The sequence below is a fragment of the Oncorhynchus mykiss genome, chromosome 27 (genome assembly GCF_013265735.2).
Source record: "Oncorhynchus mykiss isolate Arlee chromosome 27, USDA_OmykA_1.1, whole genome shotgun sequence".
Classification (NCBI taxonomy): Eukaryota; Metazoa; Chordata; class Actinopteri; order Salmoniformes; family Salmonidae; genus Oncorhynchus; species Oncorhynchus mykiss.
Window position 1 is genome coordinate 12,347,178 of NC_048591.1, and position 24,411 is coordinate 12,371,588.

The following is a 24,411-nucleotide window of genomic DNA, read 5'->3' on the forward strand; positions in this document are numbered from 1 at the left end:
TGTTATCTGCACCGACAGTATTATCAAATAATATCTGCTGCTATCTACTGCTAAGTTGTAATAGTTTGATAATAAACCTACGTGAATTCTACTATAAACTTTTATTTGCTGCTATCTACTGCTCAGTTGTAATAGTTTTGATAATAAACCTGTACTAACTGGACTATAAACTTGTATCCACTGCTATTTGGTTTTTGGTTTGTTTTTAAATGTGTTTTGCAACGTGATTCTCTTACTGTTTTCGTGGTTTGTCTTAACTGTTCTTTTTGTTGTTGTTAATGACTGAGTTCGCTTCCCCAGGCCACCCATAGGAAAAATATATACGCGCATGACTGTAGGTTGCTTTGGATAAAAGCATCTTTTACATGTTATTATATTATTCCTATGGATACGGCACGTATAAGAATTCCTCCCAGACCAGACACGGTGAAGCTCTTTTGGTGACCATCTCAAGGCAACTTTAGATTAGAGTTGAAGATAGCAATTAGCATGGTGTTGAAGAGATTTTTTTTTTGAATCAATAGCAGCAGCGGCTCTCTGTCGGATGTCTGTCCTCACTCAATAACGGAGGACAACTAGTGTAATTAATGACCCACTTCTAAAAAGTGAAGTGCATCTCAATGAAAATAACACTTTGTGCATCCTATCATGGTATAAAACTGTAAAGAATTGTCTGAAAGCCGTAGTAAATGTTTTCATTCCTCCTCTGTCACATCTCATGTGCATGTATCTATGTATATGTGCAGAGTGTGTGTTTTATCCCTCTCAGTGTGTGTGCGTGTGTGTGTCCTTGTCTGTGCGAGTATGTTAATATTGCATGTCAGTGGGCTTTATTACAGTGTAATGGATGAGGTGGGATCGAGGGTCCCTTGAGTGTCCCAGCCTGTATAAAGCCTGCTTGGTGTTCCAGTCCTCTGTGTCCCAGACCCAGTCAGTGGCACCCTCAACCACACAGACACTCTGCTTCTCCAAGGACAGCTAACGGTCTGAGACTAAAGCAGGGGATTTGATGTGGTCACAGTTCTACTCTAAACTGGACATCAGACTGGTCAGTGAACAGTGGAACAGAAGACCAATTGATGGAAATTGAAAGTGGAGAAATCTGAAGCGTTTCCCCACCACTGAAGATTCTGACTGCAACACAAACAGTATGGATGGTACTGGAGCTTCACTGCGTTAGTTTGAATTCATTGGTTCCTACCTGACTTTCCTTGGGAAATCCTGTTTTTCATGTGTTTTTTCCTCCTCTCCTCTCCAGTTCCCCAGCTGTCTCACAGGTGTGCCCTCACGCTGCCCTGCTGTGCAGAAGCTGGTGGGGCCACCTGTGCCAAAGCCCCCCAGGTCACGGGGGTCACAGTTCAGCTGGAGATGCACACGCTGTGGCAGCAGTTTGACCAGCTGGGCACAGAGATGATCGTCACCAAGGCTGGGAGGTAGGAACATGCTAACACAAATGGACACACACACACACGTAAACACACACACATAAACACACACACTCACTGTGGTTGAACTAATCACATATCACTGTGTTGCTGCTGAGTCATGCATGGTCCTTGTAGGAGGATGTTCCCTACCTTCCAGGTGAGTATCTCAGGGATGGACCCTGCAGCGGAGTATGTGCTGCTCATGGACTTCATCCCTGTGGATGACAAGAGATACAGGTGAGTTTTCTCCATAGACTTACATAGAATGTGATTTATAGGCTCTGTGGTTTTACCCACACTCTGCCAGCATAAGAGACATACACAAGATCTACACATAATAGTGTTTGTGTGGAATCATCATATGGTTTATTGTGGTTATGGTGTACAGTACATACCCTGGCAGCCTCTTCTTGATTGTACCACATAATATGTACCAGATAATGCACAAAATCTTAATCAGCGCCAATGGAGAATGTATTGAGTAGAACTTTCAGCCTGATGTAACAGAACTTTCAATAGTGGAGTGACACAACTTGCAACCAATGTATATAGTATCTTTGCTCTCCTGTATGTAGATATGCGTTCCACAGCTCCTCGTGGCTGGTGGCAGGCCGGGCCGACGTGGCGGCCCCGGGGAGGATGCACTTCCACCCTGACTCCCCCGCCAGAGGCTCCCAGTGGATGAAACAGATGGTCTCCTTCGACGCACTCAAACTGACCAACAACCTGCTGGATGACAATGGACATGTAAGACAAGCACACACACATACACACACACACCGACCAGTCCAGACGCAGACACACACACACACCGACCAGTCCAGACACACACATCTTTACAATCAGTACTTCCTCGTGTTCTTTATACATTCTTTGTATTTCTGAGTCTTTGTGCCTGTGTGTGGATGTAATGTGCATTGTGATTGTTTGTCAAACACCCAGATGATCTTGAACTCCATGCATCGTTACCAGCCTCGATTCCATGTGGTGTATGTGGACCCACGGCGGGATAGCCAGCTTCATGCCCACCGCAACTTCTGCACCTTCTCCTTCCCGGAAACACGCTTCATAGCCGTCACTGCCTACCAGAACCACAGGGTAATGTAATGACTATGTTATAACTGTCACTACATATGATGTTGCAGAGACAAAATAGTCCAGTCTTGAATGAATTATGTCTATTGGAGATTCACCCTACATGCTGACTTGAAATTGATGACAGATAATGTTCTCTCTCTCTCTCTCTCTCTTTCTCTCTCTCTCTCTTTACCTAGGAAAGGGCAAAAAATACCCCATATTAATATATGTAGCCTTAGAAATAAAGTTAAAATGTGAAATGCTTGATAGAGTATGTGATGTAAACAGAGAGGTCTACTTTCATGGGGACCTGAATATTGACAGATTTTCATCAAGGGGAAGATTCTCACTGTAACCAGTAACTGTAATCTGGTTCAGGTTATTAATCAATTTACCAGGTTGTTTACAAACACTGCAGGAACTATATCATCCACATGTATCGATCACATTTTTACTAACACTGTAGAACTTTGTTCTAAAGCTGGATCCGTGCCCATTGGATAAAGTGATCACAATACAGTGGCTATATCCATTAAAGCCAAAGCAGCTGGGCCTAAAATATTGTGTAAGAGATCCTACAAACGATTTAGCTGACTCTTATGTGGATGATGTTAAAAAGATTTGTTGGTCTGATGTGATAAATAAGGAGCATCCAGACGCTGCACTTGATGAATTTATGAAATTGCTCCTTACAATTATTGATAAAAGTCCACTTGTTAAGAAGCTGTTAGAGCTGTTAAGGCTTCATGGATTGACGAGGAATTTAAAAACTGTATGGTTGAAATAGATGGGGCAAAAGGAGTGGCTAATAAGTCTGGCTGACTTACTGCAAATTGAGAAATTGTATGACTAAAGTTAACAAAAAGAAGAAGAAACAGTGTTATGAAGCCAAGATCAATGATATAAAGATGATCACATTACTTTAAATGAAATTATGGGCAGAAAGACAAATTCAACTCCATCTTTCATCGAATCAGATGCCTTATTCATCACAAAACCATTTGGTGTTGCCAATTACTTTACTGATTACTTAATTGGTGAAGTGGGCAACCTTAGGCAGGAAATGCCAACAACAAACAGTGAGACATTGTATTCATGCATAAAAAAATGAATAATGAAAGAAAAGCATCATACGTTTGTATTTGGTAAAGTTTGTGTGGGAGAGGTGGGGAAATGATTGTTATCGATCAATAATGTCAAACCTCCTATCTGTCATATATTTAATCTGAGCCTAGCGGAAAGTGTTTGTCCTCAGGCCTGGAGGGATGCCAAAGTCATTCCGCTACCAAAGAATGGACCTTCACTGTTTCTAACAGCCAACCTATCAGCTTGCTGCCAGCTCTTAGTAAACTGTAGGAAAAAACTGTGTTTGACCAAATACAATGCTTTTCTCTGTAAACAAATTAACAACAGACTTTCAGCATATCGTGGATTCAGAGCTATCTAACCAGAACACAGTGGGTTTTCTTTAATGGAAGCTTCTCTAATGTTAAACAGTGTTGTAAAATGTAAATTGACCTAACACTGGCATTTAACAAAGCCTGTATGATGATTCCTCCTGTACGTGTCAGCAAACCCCAGCTAGAGAAATCTCTGCAACCCTAAACAAAGAGTTACAGTCAGTTTTAGAATGGGTGGCCAGTAATAAACTGGTCCTGAACATCTCTAAAACTAAGAGCATTCTATTTGGTACATGTATATCATTCCCTGTTCTAAACCTCAGCTGAATCTGAATGGCATGGCTGTTTAGCAAGTTGAGTAGGCTAAATTACTTAGCAGACTCCAGTTGAATCTTATCTTGATTATTGTCCAGTCATATGGTCAAGTGTCGCAAAGAAGGATCTTGTTAAGCTGCAGCTGGCCCAGAACAGAGCGGCACGTTTTGCTCTTCATTGTAATCAGAGGGCTAATATCAATACTATTGCATGATAGTCTCTTTTGGAGAGTTGAGGAAAGACTGACTGCATCACTTCTAGTTTTTATAAGAAATAATGTATTGGAAATTCCAAGCTGTTTTCATAGTCAACTTATATACAGCACCGACACACAAAATTACACCACCAGACATGCCACCAGGGGTCTTTTCACTGTCCCCAGGTCCAGAACAAATTCAAGGAAACGTACGGTATTATAAAGAGCCATGATTGCATGGAACTCCCTCCCATCTCATGTAGCGCAAGTGAACAGCAAACCTGGTTTCAAAACGCGAATAAAGCAACACCTCGCGGCAAAACGACTGCCTCCCATGGGACCTACTTTTTGTGTGTATGTGCTGAAATGTATGTGTAACTGATAAACACACACACACTACATGTTAATGTTTTTAAATGTATGTACATTTTAAAGTATTTTGTCTATAATGTCTTTTTCATTGTGTGTCAGACCCCAATGAGACTAGCTGTCGCCATTGACGAGGGATCCTGTTCAAATCCAAAAATCTCTCTCTCTCTCTCAGATCACCCAGTTGAAGATAGCCAGTAACCCGTTTGCCAAGGGCTTCCGAACTACTGATCCTGATGCCTGGTAAAATAAATAAACATGTTCTTTGTTCGTTAGTGTCTAAAATGTCAGAATGATTTTGGTGATACGTTGAACACAAACGTCAAAGAACAACAACCACATTCAGACATTGAGGACTGATTGTTGGATTCAGGGGGTTTCCCTCCTACAGTTAATATCAAATCTAGATTGTTCCACGAAAACGCTCAACTAAATAATAACTGCACCATTGTACATCCTTATCGCTCTCTCCCTTATCACCTGATATTCAGGTTAAGGATCAATCGCAATATGACACCTGAACTTTGACTCTGGCCTCTACATATGACAACACAGCAGACACTCAATTAGGCTTGATAAAGTAAGCCATTGGTTATTAAAGCCAAGCGTACCATGATCGGATAAAAGGTGACTAATGGTGGTAACCTGTTTTGAACCTGTTGCAATTCTGCCTAACACTCCTTTGATTGTAATGTGACTGTGTGTTGTTGTGTGTTCAGGGTGGGCAGTGCCAGGCCCCTGCGTCACTCTCTGCCCACCTGGCAGCCACAGGAGGGCAGCCACGAGCCTGACAGTATGTCGGGAGAGCAGCGACCACAGAACCTAAAGAGTCTATCAAGTGAGAGACTGAGACCCAGGAATGAAATACTGAGTTTTTTTAAGGCAATATACAGCCCTTAATACGTCACTGTCACTCCACAATGTGAACTAATCTTGGTCAGAGAAATGATATTTTACATAGGTGCTCTTGGTTTCCTCCTCTGTAGGATTAGAGGATTAAAACATTGCCTCTCTATCAACAGCGCATCGTGAACTAGGCCACCACTGCAGGGAAGACATCAACTGTACCAGTGAGAGAAAGGATGTGGAGAATAATATTTTCCCACCTTTGACTTTCATCCCCCTTCCCACTCTCTGGGAATGTCCAGGCATTTCAGAGAGACTGAACCTGGGATGAGAGGAGGGAATGTCTTACATAGTTCCATTGCTAAAGATCTTCCTACAGTAGCCCACATTCTCCTTCAATATGTGAATATCTCTCTTCATTATTTCTCAAAGGAACCAAGTGAAAATGTTCTATTATGAGCTCAATCATTTAGCCTATTTTCTTTGATTGTTTCATCTTGGGCTGGTGATTTTAGATATGACTTTTTACACAAAGCACACAAGGCAATATAGGGGAATTAATTGTTTAAAGTGGAAAATATTGTTATTCAAATTATGTCAATAAAGACCAATTTAAAATAATTTGCTCTTTTGCTTTATGATTTAATATAAGCTATTTTTATTAAAGGCTATTTGTTCTGTTATGCCAATGATTACATAGAAAAACTACTATACCCACAATGCCCTGTGCGCTCCTATTTCCCGACTGAGGTTGCGCTTGCAAGGAGATGCTCCGCTCAATTACAAGATGATGCAGGATTGATGGAGGAAGCGGGTGAATGCGGGAAGGTAGCGGAGAGAATGCACAGAGGAGTGATGCGGATTATGTTGGTCTATTTGACTGGGATTTTTGGTCGTGTGACAGAACGATGATCGGACGAGTGACGGGACGGGCCTCTAGATTGTTGATATTGGGACTACAGCCCTTTTTGGACAATCTCTAATTCAGGCGTTCTCTGTTTTCTTTTATTATCGCCCTATTTGCGCAGTTGTTGATTTTATTATACTGAATTGGATTGTTTTGTCGACAACTATAGACTATTGGCACATGGATATTTCTATCGTTTATCAAAGATTTTGTAAATTATTGTTATTTTTCTTATAAGGTATATGGTCGCGGCAGCAAAGCGCTCGTTACGACAGCATCTGTACACGGACAGATCTTCAAATCAAGGGAACTCCGCTGTATTTTAATAAAGATGTCAACATTATTGCATTATGGCTGCAACTATATTGTTTTGCAGCATCAGCGTTTGATCTTGGTGCTATAAACAACAACTCTGCAGCATTTCTAATGATGCCAAACCGAAAGGAGACGGTCGAGCGCGCAAATTAAGTGTCCTAAAATATAAAGCCTAAAATAACATTTCAAAATGGATGCACTTTGTCCTCGCTGGATGGTATTTTTATGGACGATTGTCGCCCTGTTTGTGGGTGTCAGCTTCGGCACCAACGAGGCTGAAGTTGAACCAAACACCTCTGGTCCACTGACTCTCCACTTCCCACTGCGGCAGGGCCCTCTCTCCGAAACCCAACCCCCGCACGTGGCCCCGCAACGCTCCTCGAGGGCTGCGCGAAGGCGCAGAGGGGTCAGGGGCATCAATTTCGTGGACATGATCGACAACCTACGTGGGAAATCTGGACAGGGCTACTACGTGGAGATGGCAGTGGGTTCACCGCCACAGAAGGTGACTGACTGACGCTCTCACTCTCTCTCTGTCTCTCTCTCTCTCTCTCTCTCTCTTATTGAGACGCCCATTCCGTTGACCCTGTATGACGTTTTGCGCACCTGTGTCCTATATCCTCTGCATTGTGGCACGTCAAACCTACCCTATCAAACTTTTGATTAGTGGAATCAGGTGATGAGTAGTAGGGAAAAAACATGTACACCTGTTTGTTAAGAAACACTGGCCTTCCTAAACCTTGGTAACCTGGCCTTTAAAATGACAGAGGGTGAAGAAGGAGAAGGACAATAATAAATGTGTGTGTCTGTGCCTGTGTTTGCATGTGAGAGAAGGAGAGAGAAAGAAGGAGAGAATGAAGCCTTTAATTCTGCAGAGAGTGAGAGAGAGAGAGGGGGGGGGGGGATAATTCCCAGTGTGATGCAGCTAAGCAGCTGCAGGGTACAGACTGGCACACCACAGGGATTACTGTGTGACAGAGCCAATGTTATACCCTACCTAGGACACTCTCATTATGCCACTAGGAGGATAAACCATCACTGGCTTCCATCCACTCACTAACATTTAGAGACATTGATACAAATACAACCATAGAGATGAATCCAGTGTTAATAACTATTTATGCAACACACTAAAATACACTCAAAGGGATACCATTACCATACTGCTTTGTTACAGTAATACAAACCAAACAAAGTTCCACAAAGGCCTACTGTATAGACTACTAAACTCAGCAAAAAAAGAAACATCCCCTTTTCAGGACCCTGTCTTTCAAAGATAATTTGTAAAAAACCAAATAACTTCTTTATAAAGGGTTTAAACACAGTTTCCCATGCTTGTTCAATGAACCATGAACAATTCATGAACATGCCCCTGTGGAACGGTTTTCAAGACACTAACAGCTTATAGACGGTAGGCAATTAAGGTCACAGTTATGAAAACTACTGACTCTGAAAAACACCAAACGAAAGATGCCCAGGGTCCCTGCTCATTTGCATGAGGACTGCAATTGTGGCCAAGGCAATAAATTGCAATGTCCGAACTGTGAGATACCTAAGACAGAGCTACAGGGCGGACAGCTGATCGTCCTCGAAGTGGCAGACCACGTGTAACAACACCTGCACAGGGATCGATACATCCGAACATCACACCTGCGGGACAGGTACAGGATGGCAACAACAACTGCAAAAACTAGTTACACCAGGAACGCACAATCCCTCCATCAGTGCTCAGACTGTCTGCAACAGGCTGAGAGAGCCTGGACTCAGGGCTTTTAGGCCTGTTGTAAGGCAGGTCCTCACAAACCCACCGTCGCTGGACCAGACAGGACTGTAAAAAGTGCTCTTCACTAACGTGAGTCGCGGTTTTGCCTCACCAGGGGTGATGGTTGTATTCGCGTTTATCGTTGAAGGAATGAGAGTTACACCGAGGCCTGCACTCTGGAGTGGGATCAATTTGGAGGTGGAGGGTCCGTCATGGTCTGGGGCGGTGTGTTACAGCATCATCGGACTGAGCTTATTGTCACTGCAGGCAATCTCAACGCTGTGTATTACAGGGAAGACATCCTCCTCCCTCATGTGGTACCCTTCCTGCAGGCTCATCCTGACATGACCCTCCAGCATGACAATGCCACCAGCCATACTGCTCGTTCTGCGCATGATTTCCTGCAAGACAGGAATGTCAGTGTTCTGCCATGGCCAGCGAAGAGCCTAGATCTCAATCCCATTGAGCACGTCTGGGACCTGTTGGATCGGAGGGTGAGGGATAGTGCCATTCCCCCCAGAAATGTCTGGGAACTTGCAGGTGCCTTGGTGGAAGAGCGGAGTAACATATCACATATCATAAGAACGGGCAAATCTGGTGCAGTCCATGAGGAGGAGATGCACTGCAGTACTTAATGCAGCTGGTGACCACACCAGATACGGACTGTTACTTTTGATTTTGACCCCCCCTTTGTTCAGGGACACATTATTCAATTTCTGTTAGTCAAATGTCTGTGGAACTTGTTCAGTTTATGTCTCAGTTGTTGAATCTAGTTATGTTCATACAAATATTTACACATGTTAAGTTTGCTGAAAAGAAACACAGTTGACGGTGAGAGGACGTTTCTTTTTTTGCTGAGTTTATAAGACTTAAATGTGTGACTGTTAAATCAACTTCAAGATGTAAACCAGGGGCTGTATGTATCAATCATCACAGAGTAGAAGTGCTGATCTAGGATCAGGTCCCCCCTGTAATCTTATTCATGATCTAAAAGGCTCAACTGATCCTAAATCAGCACTCCTCTGAGATGCTTCATGCATACAGTCCCTAAAATAATAGATGAGGTTTGCAACAGGGATTCTAGGCTTCTGCCAGCTAGAGGAAGTTTAGAAGGGTCGTAGCAAGAGTGAAGTGTGTGTGTGTGTGTGTGTGTCAGGATGCAGCCGCGGGCCAGGCGTCTCGGGTGGTGTGTCTGAAGGGAAGCAGGATGCGGGCAGGACAAATCAATTGTGAGCCGTCAGCGTATTCCTCACCAAAATACACCCGCTACACTACAATCAGAGAGAGAAAGGGAAGAGAGCGGGCCAAGAGGCTGACTGAGGGAGAGTTTATGCAGGTTAAAGTTAAATCACTCTTCATAGTACTACCTCATAATGCTAAGGTGATTCTTTATTTATTTCAATATCATTTAACATGCAAATGGATCCACACAGACTGTTATGCACAATCTCCCTAGGAACCCTCTTTAATTTACATTTGATATGGGTTTCCCCCACAATTAACTGCAATGTATCTGTGTTTGTATGGCTTAGTGTTTTGATGTGATGTGTGTACATTGTAGAACATCATTTCAGCTGCTGGAAACCCAGGGAATGGATGGTAAAGGGACATGCTCCTCTAAGCAATGTTTAGAAAACTGAAGCTCATTTGCTGTATTTCTACAAAATGTAAAAATTCTAAAATGCATTTGGAGCACAGCAAAAACAAGCTTACATGACTCCAGACATGATCAGTTTGTTGCTGTAGCTTCATTCACCTCAGTCAATAGGGGACTGAACATTCTAGAAACCAGTGGAGGCTGCTGAGGGGAGGACGGCTCATTTTAATGGCTGGAATGGAGCAAATGGAATGGCATCAAACACATGGAAACGTGTTGGATGTATTCGATGCCATTCCACCAATTCCGCTGAAGGCATTACCACGAGCCTGTTCTCCCCAATTAAGGTGCCACCAGCCTCCTGTGCTACAAACACGTCATACAAGAATTAGCTGCTACTCACTAGCTCAGCACCGGGATTAAAACTCTAGTTTAGTTTCATGTCAAGTCAAACAGTTACCTAGCCAAAGCAATCTACTGCATCCATCTGTACCTCTCCACTGTTTTGAGAAAGAGTGGCGCTGTTCCCTGCAGCTGCGTGATGCTCTCTCCATAAAGCTAGCCAGCCATCCATACAAACAGCCTTCCCCCCTGCTCCCAGGTGTCTGCATGGTCCTAAAGTCAGCCAGGCAGTTCCGGAAAAATGCATTTGCCTTCTAATCGGGATTTAAATGATTTTAGTAGCCTATTTTAAATTGTTTGTGTTGTAGGGTAGGGCGACTGCCATACCCAATTAACACTTCTGTGATAGAGGGTTAGAAGACGACATGGATATGTTATGGAACAGCAGGGTGCATGTGATGAGTGTATCTCAAGTGACATGTTTCTGTTAGTGGGAGTGTGTGTGTGTGTGCATGTGGCATTTGTGTGGAGAGTGTGTGTGGGACCGGGTGAGAGACTAAGGCAGGCTGGGGGTTCTTCCATGCACACAGTCCTTCAGGCTCTTGGCTCTGCCACTGAGAAGAAGAACTTTCCTGGGTTATGTCCCAAATGGCACCCTATTCCCTACATAGTGCATTACTTGGGCTCTGGTCAAAAGTAGTGCACTATATAGGGAATAGGGTGCCAGTTGAGGATGCATCCCTGGATATTTCTGGAGCAGATCTATTATTGATCAGGGTCCTGCTGGTCACCAGAGAGACAACATGGCTGCCAGTCTGATTGACTGACTGCGCAAAATGTGATACTCACACTGAAAGGAGAGGGAAGGTGGGAGACAGAGAGACAGAGAGAGAGAGAGAGAGGGCAATCCGAGAACAGCCTAGGGGTTGGATGCAGAGGGAAAGGAAAAGAGAAGGACATTTGGAGCAAAAGAAACCAATACATAGCAACTGCCAGTTGCAAATGAGCTTCAACTGCCAGTACCACAATGCCAGGAGGTGAGGGAGAGAGAAAGTGACTCCAAATGGCTGAAATGAAGAAGTGCTTTTAGCAGCAGCTGCAGGGAATCATTTTATGAATAGGCATGGTTGTCTCCAAGGTAACCGGAATAATGTCCTTATCATCAGTGTATTTCAATGTATTCTGTCGTTTAACACTGGAAGACTCGATAACGCACACACACACACACACACACACACCTACATACACCACATATAGCTACCACATAATATAGGCCTAGCATTGGAAAAATGCCCAGTGAATATGTAATGACAACTATGTTGTGTTTGTGTGTTTGGGAATCAGTTGAATATTCTGGTGGACACAGGCAGCAGTAACTTTGCAGTCGGGGCAGCTGCTCACCCTTTCCTCTGCAGATACTACCATCGCTCACTGTGAGTACCATGGGATCTTATTACAATACACTGAAAGTGCTCTTTCTTGAAAACTTTACTGCTGACAATGCTTTGGGACCCTATCAACAGTGGCTGGATGGGCAAAATACTAAAATATGTTTTTTGAGTAAACTATCCCTTTAAATATAATATTAAATATGAATCCCATTGAAGAGTGAATCTCAGTGGGATCTCTCCCTTTTAGATGACTCTGCACATACTTCCCTTGGTGGGCTTATACAGTAAGCCCCTTTTCTCTGCTGCTGTTCATAGGTCTAACTCCTACCGCGACCTTGGGCGCAGTGTCTACGTACCCTACACCCAGGGCCGCTGGGAGGGTGAGCTGGGCACTGACCTGGTGTCTGTGCCACACGGCCCCAACGCCTCGCTCCGTGCCAACATCGCTGCCATTACCCAGTCGGACCGCTTCTTCATCAACGGATCCAACTGGGAGGGCATTCTGGGCCTGGCCTACGCCGAGATCGCCCGGGTGAGAGGAGGGGAGAGAGAAGGAGGGAATGGGAAATGGTCTGGGTAGAAAACACATGGGTGAGAGGGGGGAAGAGGGAGATGAAAAGGGAGGGTGAGAGTGATCAGCTAGAGGGTCACTGGTGAGGGTAGAGAGACAGCACTATTCAGTAATGTGAAAAATGCACAGTGGAGATACAATATCAGTTTAGGCTTGTTGTCAACAAGATGGCTAAAATGACCACAGGATTGTTTTAGATGTTTTCCCCCTCACTTTAATGTAGTTATCCTTTTCCCATTTTTAAATATTTTAACCCCCCCCCCCCCCCCCCCCCCTTTCTGTTTAGCCTGATGAGATGCTGGAGCCTTTCTTTGACTCGCTGGTGCGGCAGACCCCCGTGCCTAACCTGTTCTCCCTGCAGATGTGTGGTGCAGGGTTCACCCAGAACTACAGCCTGGGCAGTGCTACCGTGGGTGGCAGCATGGTGAGATGAGAGAGATAGAGCAAGATAAATAGACATAGAGTAGATAGGAAAAGACACAGACACATTTTCGGTTTTAGGGAAATACACAGAAGCGGTGTATTGTGTTAGTGTAACCAAGAGAGTTATAAACTCAGCAAAAAAAAAAAAACATCCCCTTTTCAGGACCCTGTCTTTCAAAGATAATTCATAAAAATCCAAATAACTTCACAGGTATTCATTGTAAAGGGTTTAAACACTGTTTCCCATGCTTGTTCAATGAACCATAAACAATTAATGAACATGCACCTATGGAACGGTCATTAAGACACTAACAGCTTACAGACGGTAGGCAACTATGGTCACAGCTATGAAAACTTAGGACACTAAAGAGGCCTTTCTACTGACTTTGAAAAACACCAAAATAAAGATGCCCAGGGTCCCTGCTCATCTGTATGAATGTGTCTTAGGCATGCTGCAAGGAGGCATGAGGACTGCAGATGTGGCCAGGGCAATAAATTGCAATGTCCATACTGTGAGACGCCTAAGACAGCGCTACAGGGAGACAGGACGGACAGCTGATCGTCCTCGCAGTGGCAGACCACGTGTAACAACACCTGCACAGGATTGGTACATCCGAACATCACACCTGTGGGACAGGTACAGGATGGCAGCAACAACTGCCCGAGTTACACCAGGAACGCACAATCCCTCCATCAGTGCTCAGACTGAGAGAGGCTGGACTGAGGGCTTGCAGACCTGTTGTAAGGCAGGTCCTCACCAGACATCACCGGCAACAATGTCACTTATGGACACAAACCCACCGTTGCTGGACCAGACAGGACTGTAAAAAGTGCTCTTCACTGACGAGTCGCAGTTTTTTCTCACCAGGGGTGATGGCCGGATTCACGTCTATCGTCGAAGGAATGAGCGTTACACCAAGGCCTGTACTCTGGAGCGGGATCGAGGGTCCGTCATGGTCTGGGGTGGTGTGTCACAGCATCATCGGACTGAGCTTGTTGTCATTGCAGGCAATCTCAAAGCTGTGCGTTACAAGGAAGACATCCTCCTCCCTCATGTGGTACTCTTCCTGCAGGCTCATCCTGACATGACCCTCCAGCATAACAATGCCACCAGCCATACTGCTCATTCTGTGTGTGATTTCCTGCAAGACATGAATGTCAGTGTTCTGCCATGGCCAGCGAAGAGCCTGGATCTCAATCCCATTGAGCACACCTGGGACCTGTTGGATCGGAGGGTGAGGGATAGGGCATTCCCCCCAGAAATGCCCAGGAACTTGCAAGTGCCTTGGTGGAAGAGTGGGGTAACATCTCACAGTAAGAACGGGCAAATCTAGTGCAGTCCATGAGGAGGAGATGCACTGCAGTACTTAATGCAGCTGGTGGCCACACTAGATACTGACTGTTACTTTTGATTTTGAACCCCCCTTTGTTCATGGACACATTATTCAATTTCTGTTCATCACATGTCTGTGGAACTTGTTCAGTTTATGTCTCAGTTGTTGAATCTTGTTATGTTCATACAAATATTTACACATGTTAAGTTTGCTGAAAATAAACGCAGTTGACAGTGAGAGGACGTTTCTTTTTTTTGCTGAGTTTATATAGAGATGGTATGTGCCAGGTAGGTACTGTATGTCGGTATTGTTTAGTTATAATCTGTATTGCAAAGGCAATGTGAGATAGAAAGTGTGTTGAGAATTTGGACCCATCCTATGATACTGTCTGATTTCCGTTTCCTTAGATCATCGGTGGAGTGGATTCTTCTCTCTATGTTGGAGACCTGTGGTACACCCCGATCCGCCGGGAGTGGTATTATGAGGTCATCATTGTGCGCATTGAGGTCAATGGTCAGGATCTCAACATGGACTGCAAGGAGGTACTGGAGCTAACGGTTTTGCTGATAACATTTTGTTTTTCTGATGATCCTTCAATCAATATTTTCCTCTCTATTTCATTACATTTTTCTCTTTAATATAATAATATAATATATGCCATTAGGCAGATGCTTTTATCCAAAACGACATATGTGTGCAGTCATGTGTGCGTACATTTTAAGTATGAGTGGTCCCTTCTCTTTTTCTCTTTAGTTTGCTCCTGTATTCTCTTTATTTAACCCTGAATATCTGTCTGTTTACCTTTTATCACTAATACTGGTGCGGTAAGTGACAGTGAATAAATAATGACAATTTGTTTCCTCTCTTGTGGTTCTATCAGTACAACTATGATAAGAGCATTGTGGACAGTGGCACCACTAACCTCCGGCTCCCTCGCAAAGTGTTCCAGGCAGCCGTGAAGGCCATCGAGGCTGCCTCGTCTGTGAGTTCCTCCTCATACCTTTTCTCCTCTCTCTCACACTCCCCCTCTCTGTTGTTTTGTTCTTTCTCATCTTTCTAGCTGCCAGTTTCAGCTAGTGTCATGTGATATCCCCTTTCACAGGTCTAATGTCTGTAATACTTTCATGGCTATCAACTTTCTCTAGTTTCTAGTTTCTGCTGTTGCTAAATATTCTTTCTATCCCTCTCTCCCAACACACACACACACACAAACCCCATGTCTCCCTATCAGACAGAGCAGTTTCCTTCTGGGTTCTGGTTGGGGGAGCAGCTGGTGTGCTGGCAGGCTGGCTCCACCCCGTGGCACATCTTCCCTGTCATCTCGCTCTACCTCATGAGTGAGAACCGCAACCAGTCCTTCCGCATCTCCATTCTCCCACAGGTAACAGTGTCTGTCTGTGTACTTACCTTCAATTCATCAATTCAATGAGCTAGTGATGATCCTCTCTTAAACTCCTTTCACTGTTCATTCAATTTAGATGTGTTGAGAACGTCAGAGAGTATTTGATGTATGTTATTCCTATGAGAGAGACTGGACCTTGGAGATAGAGGTGATTAGTGGAATCACTGTTTCAATGGAAATGAGATAGAAGTGGAGAGCAGCTTGTATTGGGACAGTAGAGGCAGCCAGCTCTGGCTTTGAACCTTCGACTAGCAACAGTTGACATTGATAATATGCTTCTATAAAAATGTGAAAGAAGTGAGTAAATTCCTCACTCATGCGTGGACTGGTTAATTCATGCTTACACCAAACCCAGACTGCATAGACAAGCACAAAACAGTGCAGTGAGCTTATTAGCCTATTGCTGTATTTCTCCTGGTTTATACTTAACATACATTGTAGGTGTTCTCTACTGACTGTCCTCTGTTTCTTTGTGCCCCCTGCAGCAGTACCTGCGGCCCGTGGAGGACGTGGCCTCGGCCCAGGAGGACTGCTATAAGTTTGCCGTGTCCCAGTCCAGCACGGGCACCGTCATGGGCGCCGTCATCATGGAGGGCTTCTATGTGGTGTTCGACCGCCAGAGGAAACGCATCGGATTTGCCGTCAGTACCTGCCATGGTGAGGGGGGATGGAGGGAGTATGAGAAGGAGGGAGAGAGGGAGATGGTATATACTGTATATATATATATATATACAGTGCCTTGCGAAAGTATTCGGCCCCCTTGAACTTTGCCACATTTCAGGCTTCAAACATTTTTTTGTGAAGAATCAACAACAAGTGGGACACAATCATGAAGTGGAACGACATTTATTGGATATTTCAAACTTTTTTAACAAATCAAAAACTGAAAAATTGGGCGTGCAAAATTATTCAGCCCCTTTACTTTCAGTGCAGCAAACTCTCTCCAGAAGTTCAGTGAGGATCTCTGAATGATCCAATGTTGACCTAAATGACTAATGATGATAAATACAATCCACCTGTGTGTAATCAAGTCTTCGTATAAATGCACCTGCACTGTGATAGTCTCAGAGGTCCGTTAAAAGCGCAGAGAGCATCATGAAGAACAAGGAACACACCAGGCAGGTCCGAGATACTGTTGTGAAGAAGTTTAAAGCCAGATTTGGATACAAAAAGATTTCCCAAGCTTTAAACATCCCAAGGAGCACTGTGCAAGCGATAATATTGAAATGGAAGGAGTATCAGACCACTGCAAATCTACCAAGACCTGGCCGTCCCTCTAAACTTTCAGCTCATACAAGGAGAAGACTGATCAGAGATGCAGCCAAGAGGCCCATGATCACTCTGGATGAACTGCAGAGATCTACAGCTGAGGTGGGAGACTCTGTCCATAGGACAACAATCAGTCGTATATTGCACAAATCTGGCCTTTATGGAAGAGTGGCAAGAAGAAAGCCATTTCTTAAAGATATCCATAAAAAGTGTTGTTTAAAGTTTGCCACAAGCCACCTGGGAGACACACCAAACATGTGGAAGAAGGTGCTCTGGTCAGATGAAAACAAAATGTAACTTTTTGGCAACAATGCAAAACGTTATGTTTGGCGTAAAAGCAACACAGCTCATCACCCTGAACACACCATCCCCACTGTCAAACATGGTGGTGGCAGCATCATGGTTTGGGCCTGCTTTTCTTCAGCAGGGACAGGGAAGATGGTTCAAATTGATGGGAAGATGGATGGAGCCAAATACAGGACCATTCTGGAAGAAAACCTGATGGAGTCTGCAAAAGACCTGAGACTGGGACGGAGATTTGTCTTCCAACAAGACAATGATGCAAAACATAAAGCAAAATCTACAATGGAATGGTTCAAAAATAAACATATCCAGATGTTAGAATGGCCAAGTCAAAGTCCAGACCTGAATCCAATCGAGAATCTGTGGAAAGAACTGAAAACTGCTGTTCACAAATGCTCTCCATCCAACCTCACTGAGCTCGAGCTGTTTTGCAAGGAGGAATGGGAAAAAATGTCAGTCTCTCGATGTGCAAAACTGATAGAGACATACCCCAAGCGACTTACAGCTGTAATCGCAGCAAAAGGTGGCGCTACAAAGTATTAACTTAAGGGGGCTGAATAATTTTGCACGCCCAATTTTTCAGTTTTTGATTTGTTAAAAAAGTTTGAAATATCCAATAAATGTCGTTCCACTTCATGATTGTGTCCCACTTGTTGTTGATTCTTCACAAAAAAAATACAGTTTTATATCTTTATGTTTGAAGCCTGAAATGTGGCAAAAGGTCGCAAAGTTCAAGGGGGCCGAATACTTTCGCAATGCACTGTATATCCCAATCAGAAGTCATGGATTAATGGCAACATCCGCACTGAGCTTAAGGGTAGAGCTGCCGCTTTCAAGGAATGCGACTCTAACCCGGATGCTTATAAGACATAACGCTATGCCCTATGACAAACCATCAAATCAAAGTTTATTTGTCACGTGCGCCGAATACAACAGTAATACAACAGAAATGCTTACTTACAGGCTTTAACCAATAGTGCAAAAAAGGTATTAGGTGAACAATAGGTGAGTAAAGAAATAAAACGAACAGTAAAAAGACAGGCTATATACGGTAGCGAGGCTATAAAAGTAGCGAGGCTACATTCAGACACCGGTTAGTCAGGCTGATTGAGGTAGTTTGTACATGTAGATATGGTTAAAGTGACTATGCATATATGATGAACAGAGAGTAGCAGCAGTGTAAAAAGAGGGGTTGGGGGGCACACAATGCAAATAGTCTGGGTAGCCATTTGATTACCTGTTAAGGAGTCTTATGGCTTGGGGGTAAAAACTGTTGAGAAGCCTTTTTGTCCTAGACTTGGCACTCCGGTACCACTTGCCATGCGGTAGTAGAGAGAACAGTCTATGACTGGGGTGGATGGGGTCTTTGACAATTTTTAGGGCCTTCCGCTGACACCGCCTGGTGTAGAGGTCCTGGATGGCAGGCAGCTTAGCCCCAATGATGTACTGGGCCGTACGCACTTCCCTCTGTAGTGCCTTGCGGTCAGAGGCCGAGAAATTGCCGTACCAGGCAGTGATGCAACCGGTCAGGATGCTGTTGATGTTGCAGCTGTAGAACCTTTTGAGGATCTCAGGACCCATGCCACATCTTTTTAGTTTCCTGAGGGGGAATAGGCTTTGTCGTGCCCTCTTCACGACTGTCTTGGTGTGTTTGGACCATTCTAGTTTGTTGTTGATGTAGACACCAAGGAACTTGAAGCTCTCAACCTGCTCCACTACAGCCCCGTCGATGAGAATGGTCCTTCTTTTCCTGTAGTCCACAATAATCTCCTTAGTCTTGGTTACGTTGAGGGATAGGTTGTTATTCTGGCACCACCCGGCTAGGTAGCTGACCTCCTCCCTATAGGCTGTCTCGTTGTTGTCGGTGATCAGGCCTACCTACCACTGTTGTGTCGTCTGCAAACTTAATGATGGTGTTGGAGTCGTGCCTGGCCATGCAGTCGTGGGTGAACAGGGAGTACAGGAGGGGACTGAGCACGCACCCCTGGGGAGCTCCTGTGTTGAGGATCAGCGTGGCAGATGTGTTGCTACATACCCTTACCACATGGGGGCGGCTTGTCAGGAAGTCCAGGATCCAGTTGCAGAGGAAGGTGTTTAGTCCCAGGATCCTAAGCTTAGTGATGAGCTTAAGGGTACTATGGTTTTGAACGCTGAGGTGTAGTCAACGAATAGCATTCTCACATAGATGTTCCAGATGGGAAAGGGCAGTGTGGAGTGCAATAGAGAGTGCAATCAGAATGAGTTTTTCCCCACAAAAGGGCTTTATTACAGACAGAAATACTACTCAGTTTCATCAGCTGTCCAGGTGGCTGGTCTCAGACGATCCCGCAGGTGAAGAAGCCGGAGGTGGAGGTCCTGGGCTGTCCTAGTTACACATGGTCTGCGGTTGTGAGCAGTGGTGTAAAGTAAATAAATATACTTTTAAGTACTTTACTATTTTTTTACAACTTTTACCTTTACTATATTCCCAAAGACACCAAAAAGTACTCGTTACATTTGGAATGTTTAGCAGGACAGGAATATGGTCTAATTCACGCACTTATCAAGAGAACATCCCTGGTCATCCCTTCTGCCTCTGATCTGTCAGACTCACTAAACATAAATGCTTTGTTTGTAAATTACGTCTGAGCGTTGAACTGTGTACCTGGCTATCCGTAAATTTAAAAAGGTTTCTTGAATATAAGACATTTAAAATTATTTATACTTTTACTTTTGAGACTTAAGTACATGTAAAACCAAATACTTTTAGGCTGCTACTCAAGTATTATTTTACTGGGTGACTTTCATTTTTACTTGAGTCATTTTCTTTTAAGGTATCTTTACTTTTACTTATTAAGTATGAAAATTGGGTACTTTTCCACCGCTGGTTGTGAGGCCAGTTGAACGTACTGCCAAATTCTCTAAAATGACATTGGAGGCGGCTTATGGTAGAGAAATAAACATTAAATGATCTAGCAACATCTCTGGTGGACATTCCTGCAGTCAGCATGCCAATTACATGCTCCCTCAAAACTTGAGACATCTATGTCATTGTGTTTTGTGACAAAACTGCACATTTTATAGTGGCCTTTTATTGTCCCCAGCACACGTGCACCTGTGTAATGATCATGCTGTTTAATCAGCTTCTTGATATGCCACACCTGTCAGGTGGATGGACTATCTTGGAAAAGGATAAATTCACACTAACAGGGATGTAAACAAATTTGTGCACAAAATTGGAGAGAAATAAACTTTTTGTGCGTATGGAAAATTCCTGGGATCTTTTATTTCAGAGCATGAAACATGGGTCCAACACTTTACAAAACATTATGAACACCTGCTCTTTCTATGACATAGACTGACCAGGTGAATCCAGATGAAAGCTATGATCCCTTATTGATGTCACTTTTTAAATCCACTTCGATCAGTGTAGATGAAGTGGAGGAGACAGATTAAAGATGGATTTATGTGTGTGCGTGCCTGTATGTATGTTCCTGATCCATGTGTATTTCTATGCCACAGTGCACGATGAGTTCCGTACGGCCTCCGTCGAGGGGCCTTTCCACGGCGTGGATCTGGAGGACTGCGGCTACAACATCCCGCAGACGGACGAGTCCACCCTGATGACCATTGCCTACATCATGGCAGGCATCTGTGCCCTCTTCATGCTGCCACTGTGCCTCATGCTGTGCCAGTGGCGCTTCTCCCGCTGTCTCCGCCCATCTGGAGCTGGGGACTTCGCTGATAATATCTCACTCCTCAAATGATAGAAAGGCATGGAAATACAGTACACAGGAGAGGCAAGCCTACCAGGAATGGAGATGGAGGCTTTTCTAATGGTTATTGAGGACGCATCAGCCTCATTAAGTAATGCAGAAACAGATTAACATGTAGGATGGTGTTAGTTGTGGCTTGGGAGGGTAGCACAATGACCAAACAAGCCCATGGCCACTTACTTTGGATTCATCAAAGGTGGATATACCAGCAAGCTGGGTTAAATGGCTTCCTGGACTCAGTGGACAACTTTATTGATAGAAGGGCATGATATAAATATACAGTATTTATAGATGTGTGTGAGTGTTCGTGATTGTATGAGGTGTGTGTATATGTATGTATGTATGTATGAACAGCACCAGTCAAAAGTTTGGACACACCTACACATTCAAGGGTTTTTCTTTATTTGTACTATTTTCTACATTGTAGAATAATAGTGAAGACATCAAAACAATTAAATAACACATGGAATCATGTAGTAACCAAAAAAGTGTTGAACAAATCAAAATATATTTTAAATTCTTCAAAGTAGCCAACCTTTGCCTTCATGAAAGCTTTGCACACTCTTGGCATTCTCTCAACCAGTTTCACCTGGAACGATTTTCCAACAGTCTTGAAGGAGTTCCCACATTTGCTGAGCACTTGTTGGCTGCTTTTCCTTTACTCTGCAGTCCTCAATTGGGATGAGGTCAGGTGATTGTGGAGGCCAACTCATCTGATGTAGCACTCCATCGCTCTCCTTCTTGGTCAAATAGCCCTTACACAGCCTGGAGGTGTGTTGGGTCATTGTCCTGTTGAAAAACAAATGATAGTCCCACTAAGCGCAAACCAGATGGGATGGCATATCGCTGCAGAATGTTGTGGTAGCCATGCTGGTTAAGTGTGACTTGAATTCTAAATAAATCTCAGACAGTGTCACCAGCAAAGCACCCCCACACCATCAGACCTCCTCCTCCATGCTTCACGGTGTGAACCACACATAAAGAGATCATCCGTTCACCTACTCTGTCTCACAAAGACACGCCTGCTGGAACCAAAAATCTCAAATTTGCACTCATCAGACCAAAGGACAGATTTCCACCGGTCTACTGTCCATTGCTCGTGTTTTGATTCACGCAGTCTCCTCTGAACAGTTGACGTTGAGATGTGTCTGTTACTTGAACTCTGTGAAGCATTTATTTGGGCTGCAATTTCTGAGGCTAGTAACTCTAATGAACTTATCCTTTGCAGCAGAAGTAACTCTGGGTCTTCCTTTCCTGTGGTGGCCCTCATGAGAGCCAGTTTCATCATAGCGTTTGATGGTTTTTGCGACTGCACTTGAAGAAACTTTCAAAATTCTTGACATTTTCCGGATTGACTGACCATCATGTCTTAAAGTAATGATGGACTGTCATTTCTCTTTGCTTATTTGAGCTGTTCTTGTCATTATATGGACTTGGTCTTTTACCAAATAGGGCTATCTTCTGTATACCACCCCTACATTGTTACAACACAACTGATTGGCTCAAACGCATTAAGGAATTCAATTCCACAAATTCCACAAACTTTTAACAAGGCACACCTGTTAATTGAAATGCATTCCAGGTGACTACCTGAGCATGCCAAGAGTGTGCAAAGCTGTCAAGGCAAAGGGTGGCTACTTTTAAGAGTCTCAAATATAAAATATATTTTGATTTAACACTTTTTTGTTACTACATGATTTCATATGTGTTATTTCATAGTTTTGATGTCTTCACTATTGTACAATGTAGAAAATAGTAAAAATTCTGAAAAACCCTTGAATCAGGTGTGTCCAAACTTGGCGGGTACTGTGTGTTAATTGATCACATATACACGAGGTGATCTAGAATTTAAGGATGGACCTAAATGAATATATTTGATTTTACATCAACAGTACCAGCTAAGCAACGCTAATCATAAGTGCTAATTGGGTGAACTTTTCAAGAGTGTAAAATTAGCACTCAAATATCAGATGCAGTGAAATTGATGGTGAAGCCATGTTACTTGGTGTACATTAAAAAGCTTAGATTATGTATTTAATACAGTTAATATCAGATATGACACTTTTATAAGTTGGTACCTCACTGCTTGTGAATGTACTAATTCACACAGAAAGAGACGCACAGACACACACAATCATTCTCCCACACATACAGAGGTCTTCAAAACCTCCAAACAGCTTGATCTCAGCCAACCCTTTAACAGCTCACATACAAAAACTCATTCATGTGCCCCAGTCAACTGCACTATCCCCATGGTGTGCTTGAATATAAATCGTTGTGTGATGATTTTATGTAAATGAAACACAATTTCGCAATTACAGACAGATTCTTCTTTCATAGACCTGCTGTAAATAAATAGACGCACCTGACACAGCACTGACTACCAATAAATAAAGTAACAAATATAATTTAATCTGTGTCATGACATGAGTTCCCCTTCTTTAATGAGTGGGATACAGACATCTGGACCTATAATGTCACTATCAGCTTCTTGCAGGGCAGGCGGCGTGGGAGGTTCCTGGTAGAAAGCCAGACACGATCCCCAGGGTGGTACACAGGACTCTCACTGCAGCGGCGGTCTGCCTGCTCCTTTTGACGCGCTGGAGTCTCACGTGAGCGTCGCTCCACATGCTGCGAGCCTGAACCACTCATCAACCGTAGGAGTGTCGGTCTGACCCGGGGTCCATGGAGCCAGGGCCAGCTGAAAACCCAGAACACACACTGGGAAATACCTGGATGTCCAACGACAGCTGTGTGTGCCCAGGTCAGCAGCCGATCCCTTATCCCTGTGGGAACATAGATGAGCTCGGGAGGACAGTTAGTGGGTGAGGGCTCCCTCTCCAGAGCCTGGCAAATGTCCATATCTACGTCCCAGACCACAGGGGATACGACTCGGGAGGATGGGATTATAGGCTGGTAAGGATGACGAATGGTTCCTTGGCGCCCTCCAGCCAGTGTCTTCATTCCTCTAATGCCAACTTCACCGCCAGGAGCTCTCGATCACCAACATCCTAATTCCTCTCTGCAGGGGACAGTTTCTTAGAGTAATATGCACATGGATACAATTTATGTGGATTACCCTGTCGTTGAGAGAACTGCCCCCACGCTCACCTCTGAAGCGTCCACCTCCACCACTAAGGAGATAGTGGGATCTGGGTGTTTGCGCAATGGGGCGGATGTGAAACGTCCCTTGAGTAGATGGAAGGGGACCACCCTTGAGGTGAGAGGGGTGGCGACGGAGCTGAAGTTCCTGATGAAACAGTGGTAGAAGTTGGCAAACCCCAAAAACCGTTGTAACCCCTTTATGGTGGTTGGGACTGTCAGTGATCTGACCACATCTGCCTTCATGTCGTCCATCCTCAATCCCCACAGGCTGATTTGGTAGCCTAAGGAGACCGCCTTCTGATGAA

The 24,411-nt window shown here is 44.0% G+C and overlaps 2 protein-coding genes across 3 annotated transcripts; both read left to right on the forward strand.

Annotated features, from left to right (window-relative positions):
- Window positions 1-1,207: 1,207 nt before the first annotated feature.
- On the forward strand, window positions 1,208-6,232 carry LOC110507554 (T-box transcription factor TBX1). The gene is made up of 7 exons (XM_021587610.2): window positions 1,208-1,433; window positions 1,563-1,664; window positions 2,003-2,174; window positions 2,370-2,525; window positions 4,960-5,027; window positions 5,504-5,622; window positions 5,807-6,232. Exons 1-7 carry the CDS (start codon window positions 1,231-1,233, stop codon window positions 5,959-5,961), a joined length of 975 nt encoding a protein of 324 aa, XP_021443285.2. The 5' UTR covers window positions 1,208-1,230; the 3' UTR covers window positions 5,962-6,232.
- Window positions 6,233-6,379: 147 nt separating this feature from the next.
- LOC110507072 (beta-secretase 1-like) lies at window positions 6,380-21,407 on the forward strand. 2 transcript variants are annotated; one of them, XM_036965555.1, is made up of 9 exons: window positions 6,380-7,357; window positions 11,898-11,986; window positions 12,260-12,476; window positions 12,802-12,939; window positions 14,680-14,814; window positions 15,153-15,254; window positions 15,504-15,653; window positions 16,160-16,331; window positions 20,748-21,407. In XM_036965555.1, the coding sequence occupies exons 1-9, from the start codon at window positions 7,043-7,045 to the stop codon at window positions 20,990-20,992; spliced, it is 1,563 nt and encodes a 520-aa protein (XP_036821450.1). In that variant the 5' UTR covers window positions 6,380-7,042; the 3' UTR covers window positions 20,993-21,407. The 2 variants fall into 2 exon arrangements, with proteins under 2 accessions (XP_036821450.1, XP_036821451.1); XM_036965556.1 differs by lacking the exon at window positions 6,380-7,357 and adding an exon at window positions 11,240-11,691.
- Window positions 21,408-24,411: the final 3,004 nt, after the last annotated feature.

Coding starts and splice junctions, on each gene's coding strand:
- LOC110507072 (XM_036965555.1), top strand. CDS start 7,043: ATGGATGCACTTTGTCCTCGCTGGATGGTATTTTTATGGACGATTGTC. Junction 7,358..11,897: donor TGGGTTCACCGCCACAGAAG/GTGACTGACTGA, acceptor TTTGGGAATCAG/TTGAATATTCTGGTGGACAC. Junction 12,940..14,679: donor CTACCGTGGGTGGCAGCATG/GTGAGATGAGAG, acceptor CCGTTTCCTTAG/ATCATCGGTGGAGTGGATTC.
- LOC110507554 (XM_021587610.2), top strand. CDS start 1,231: ATGTGTTTTTTCCTCCTCTCCTCTCCAGTTCCCCAGCTGTCTCACAGG. Junction 1,665..2,002: donor GTGGATGACAAGAGATACAG/GTGAGTTTTCTC, acceptor TCCTGTATGTAG/ATATGCGTTCCACAGCTCCT. Junction 5,623..5,806: donor GAACCTAAAGAGTCTATCAA/GTGAGAGACTGA, acceptor CTCTATCAACAG/CGCATCGTGAACTAGGCCAC.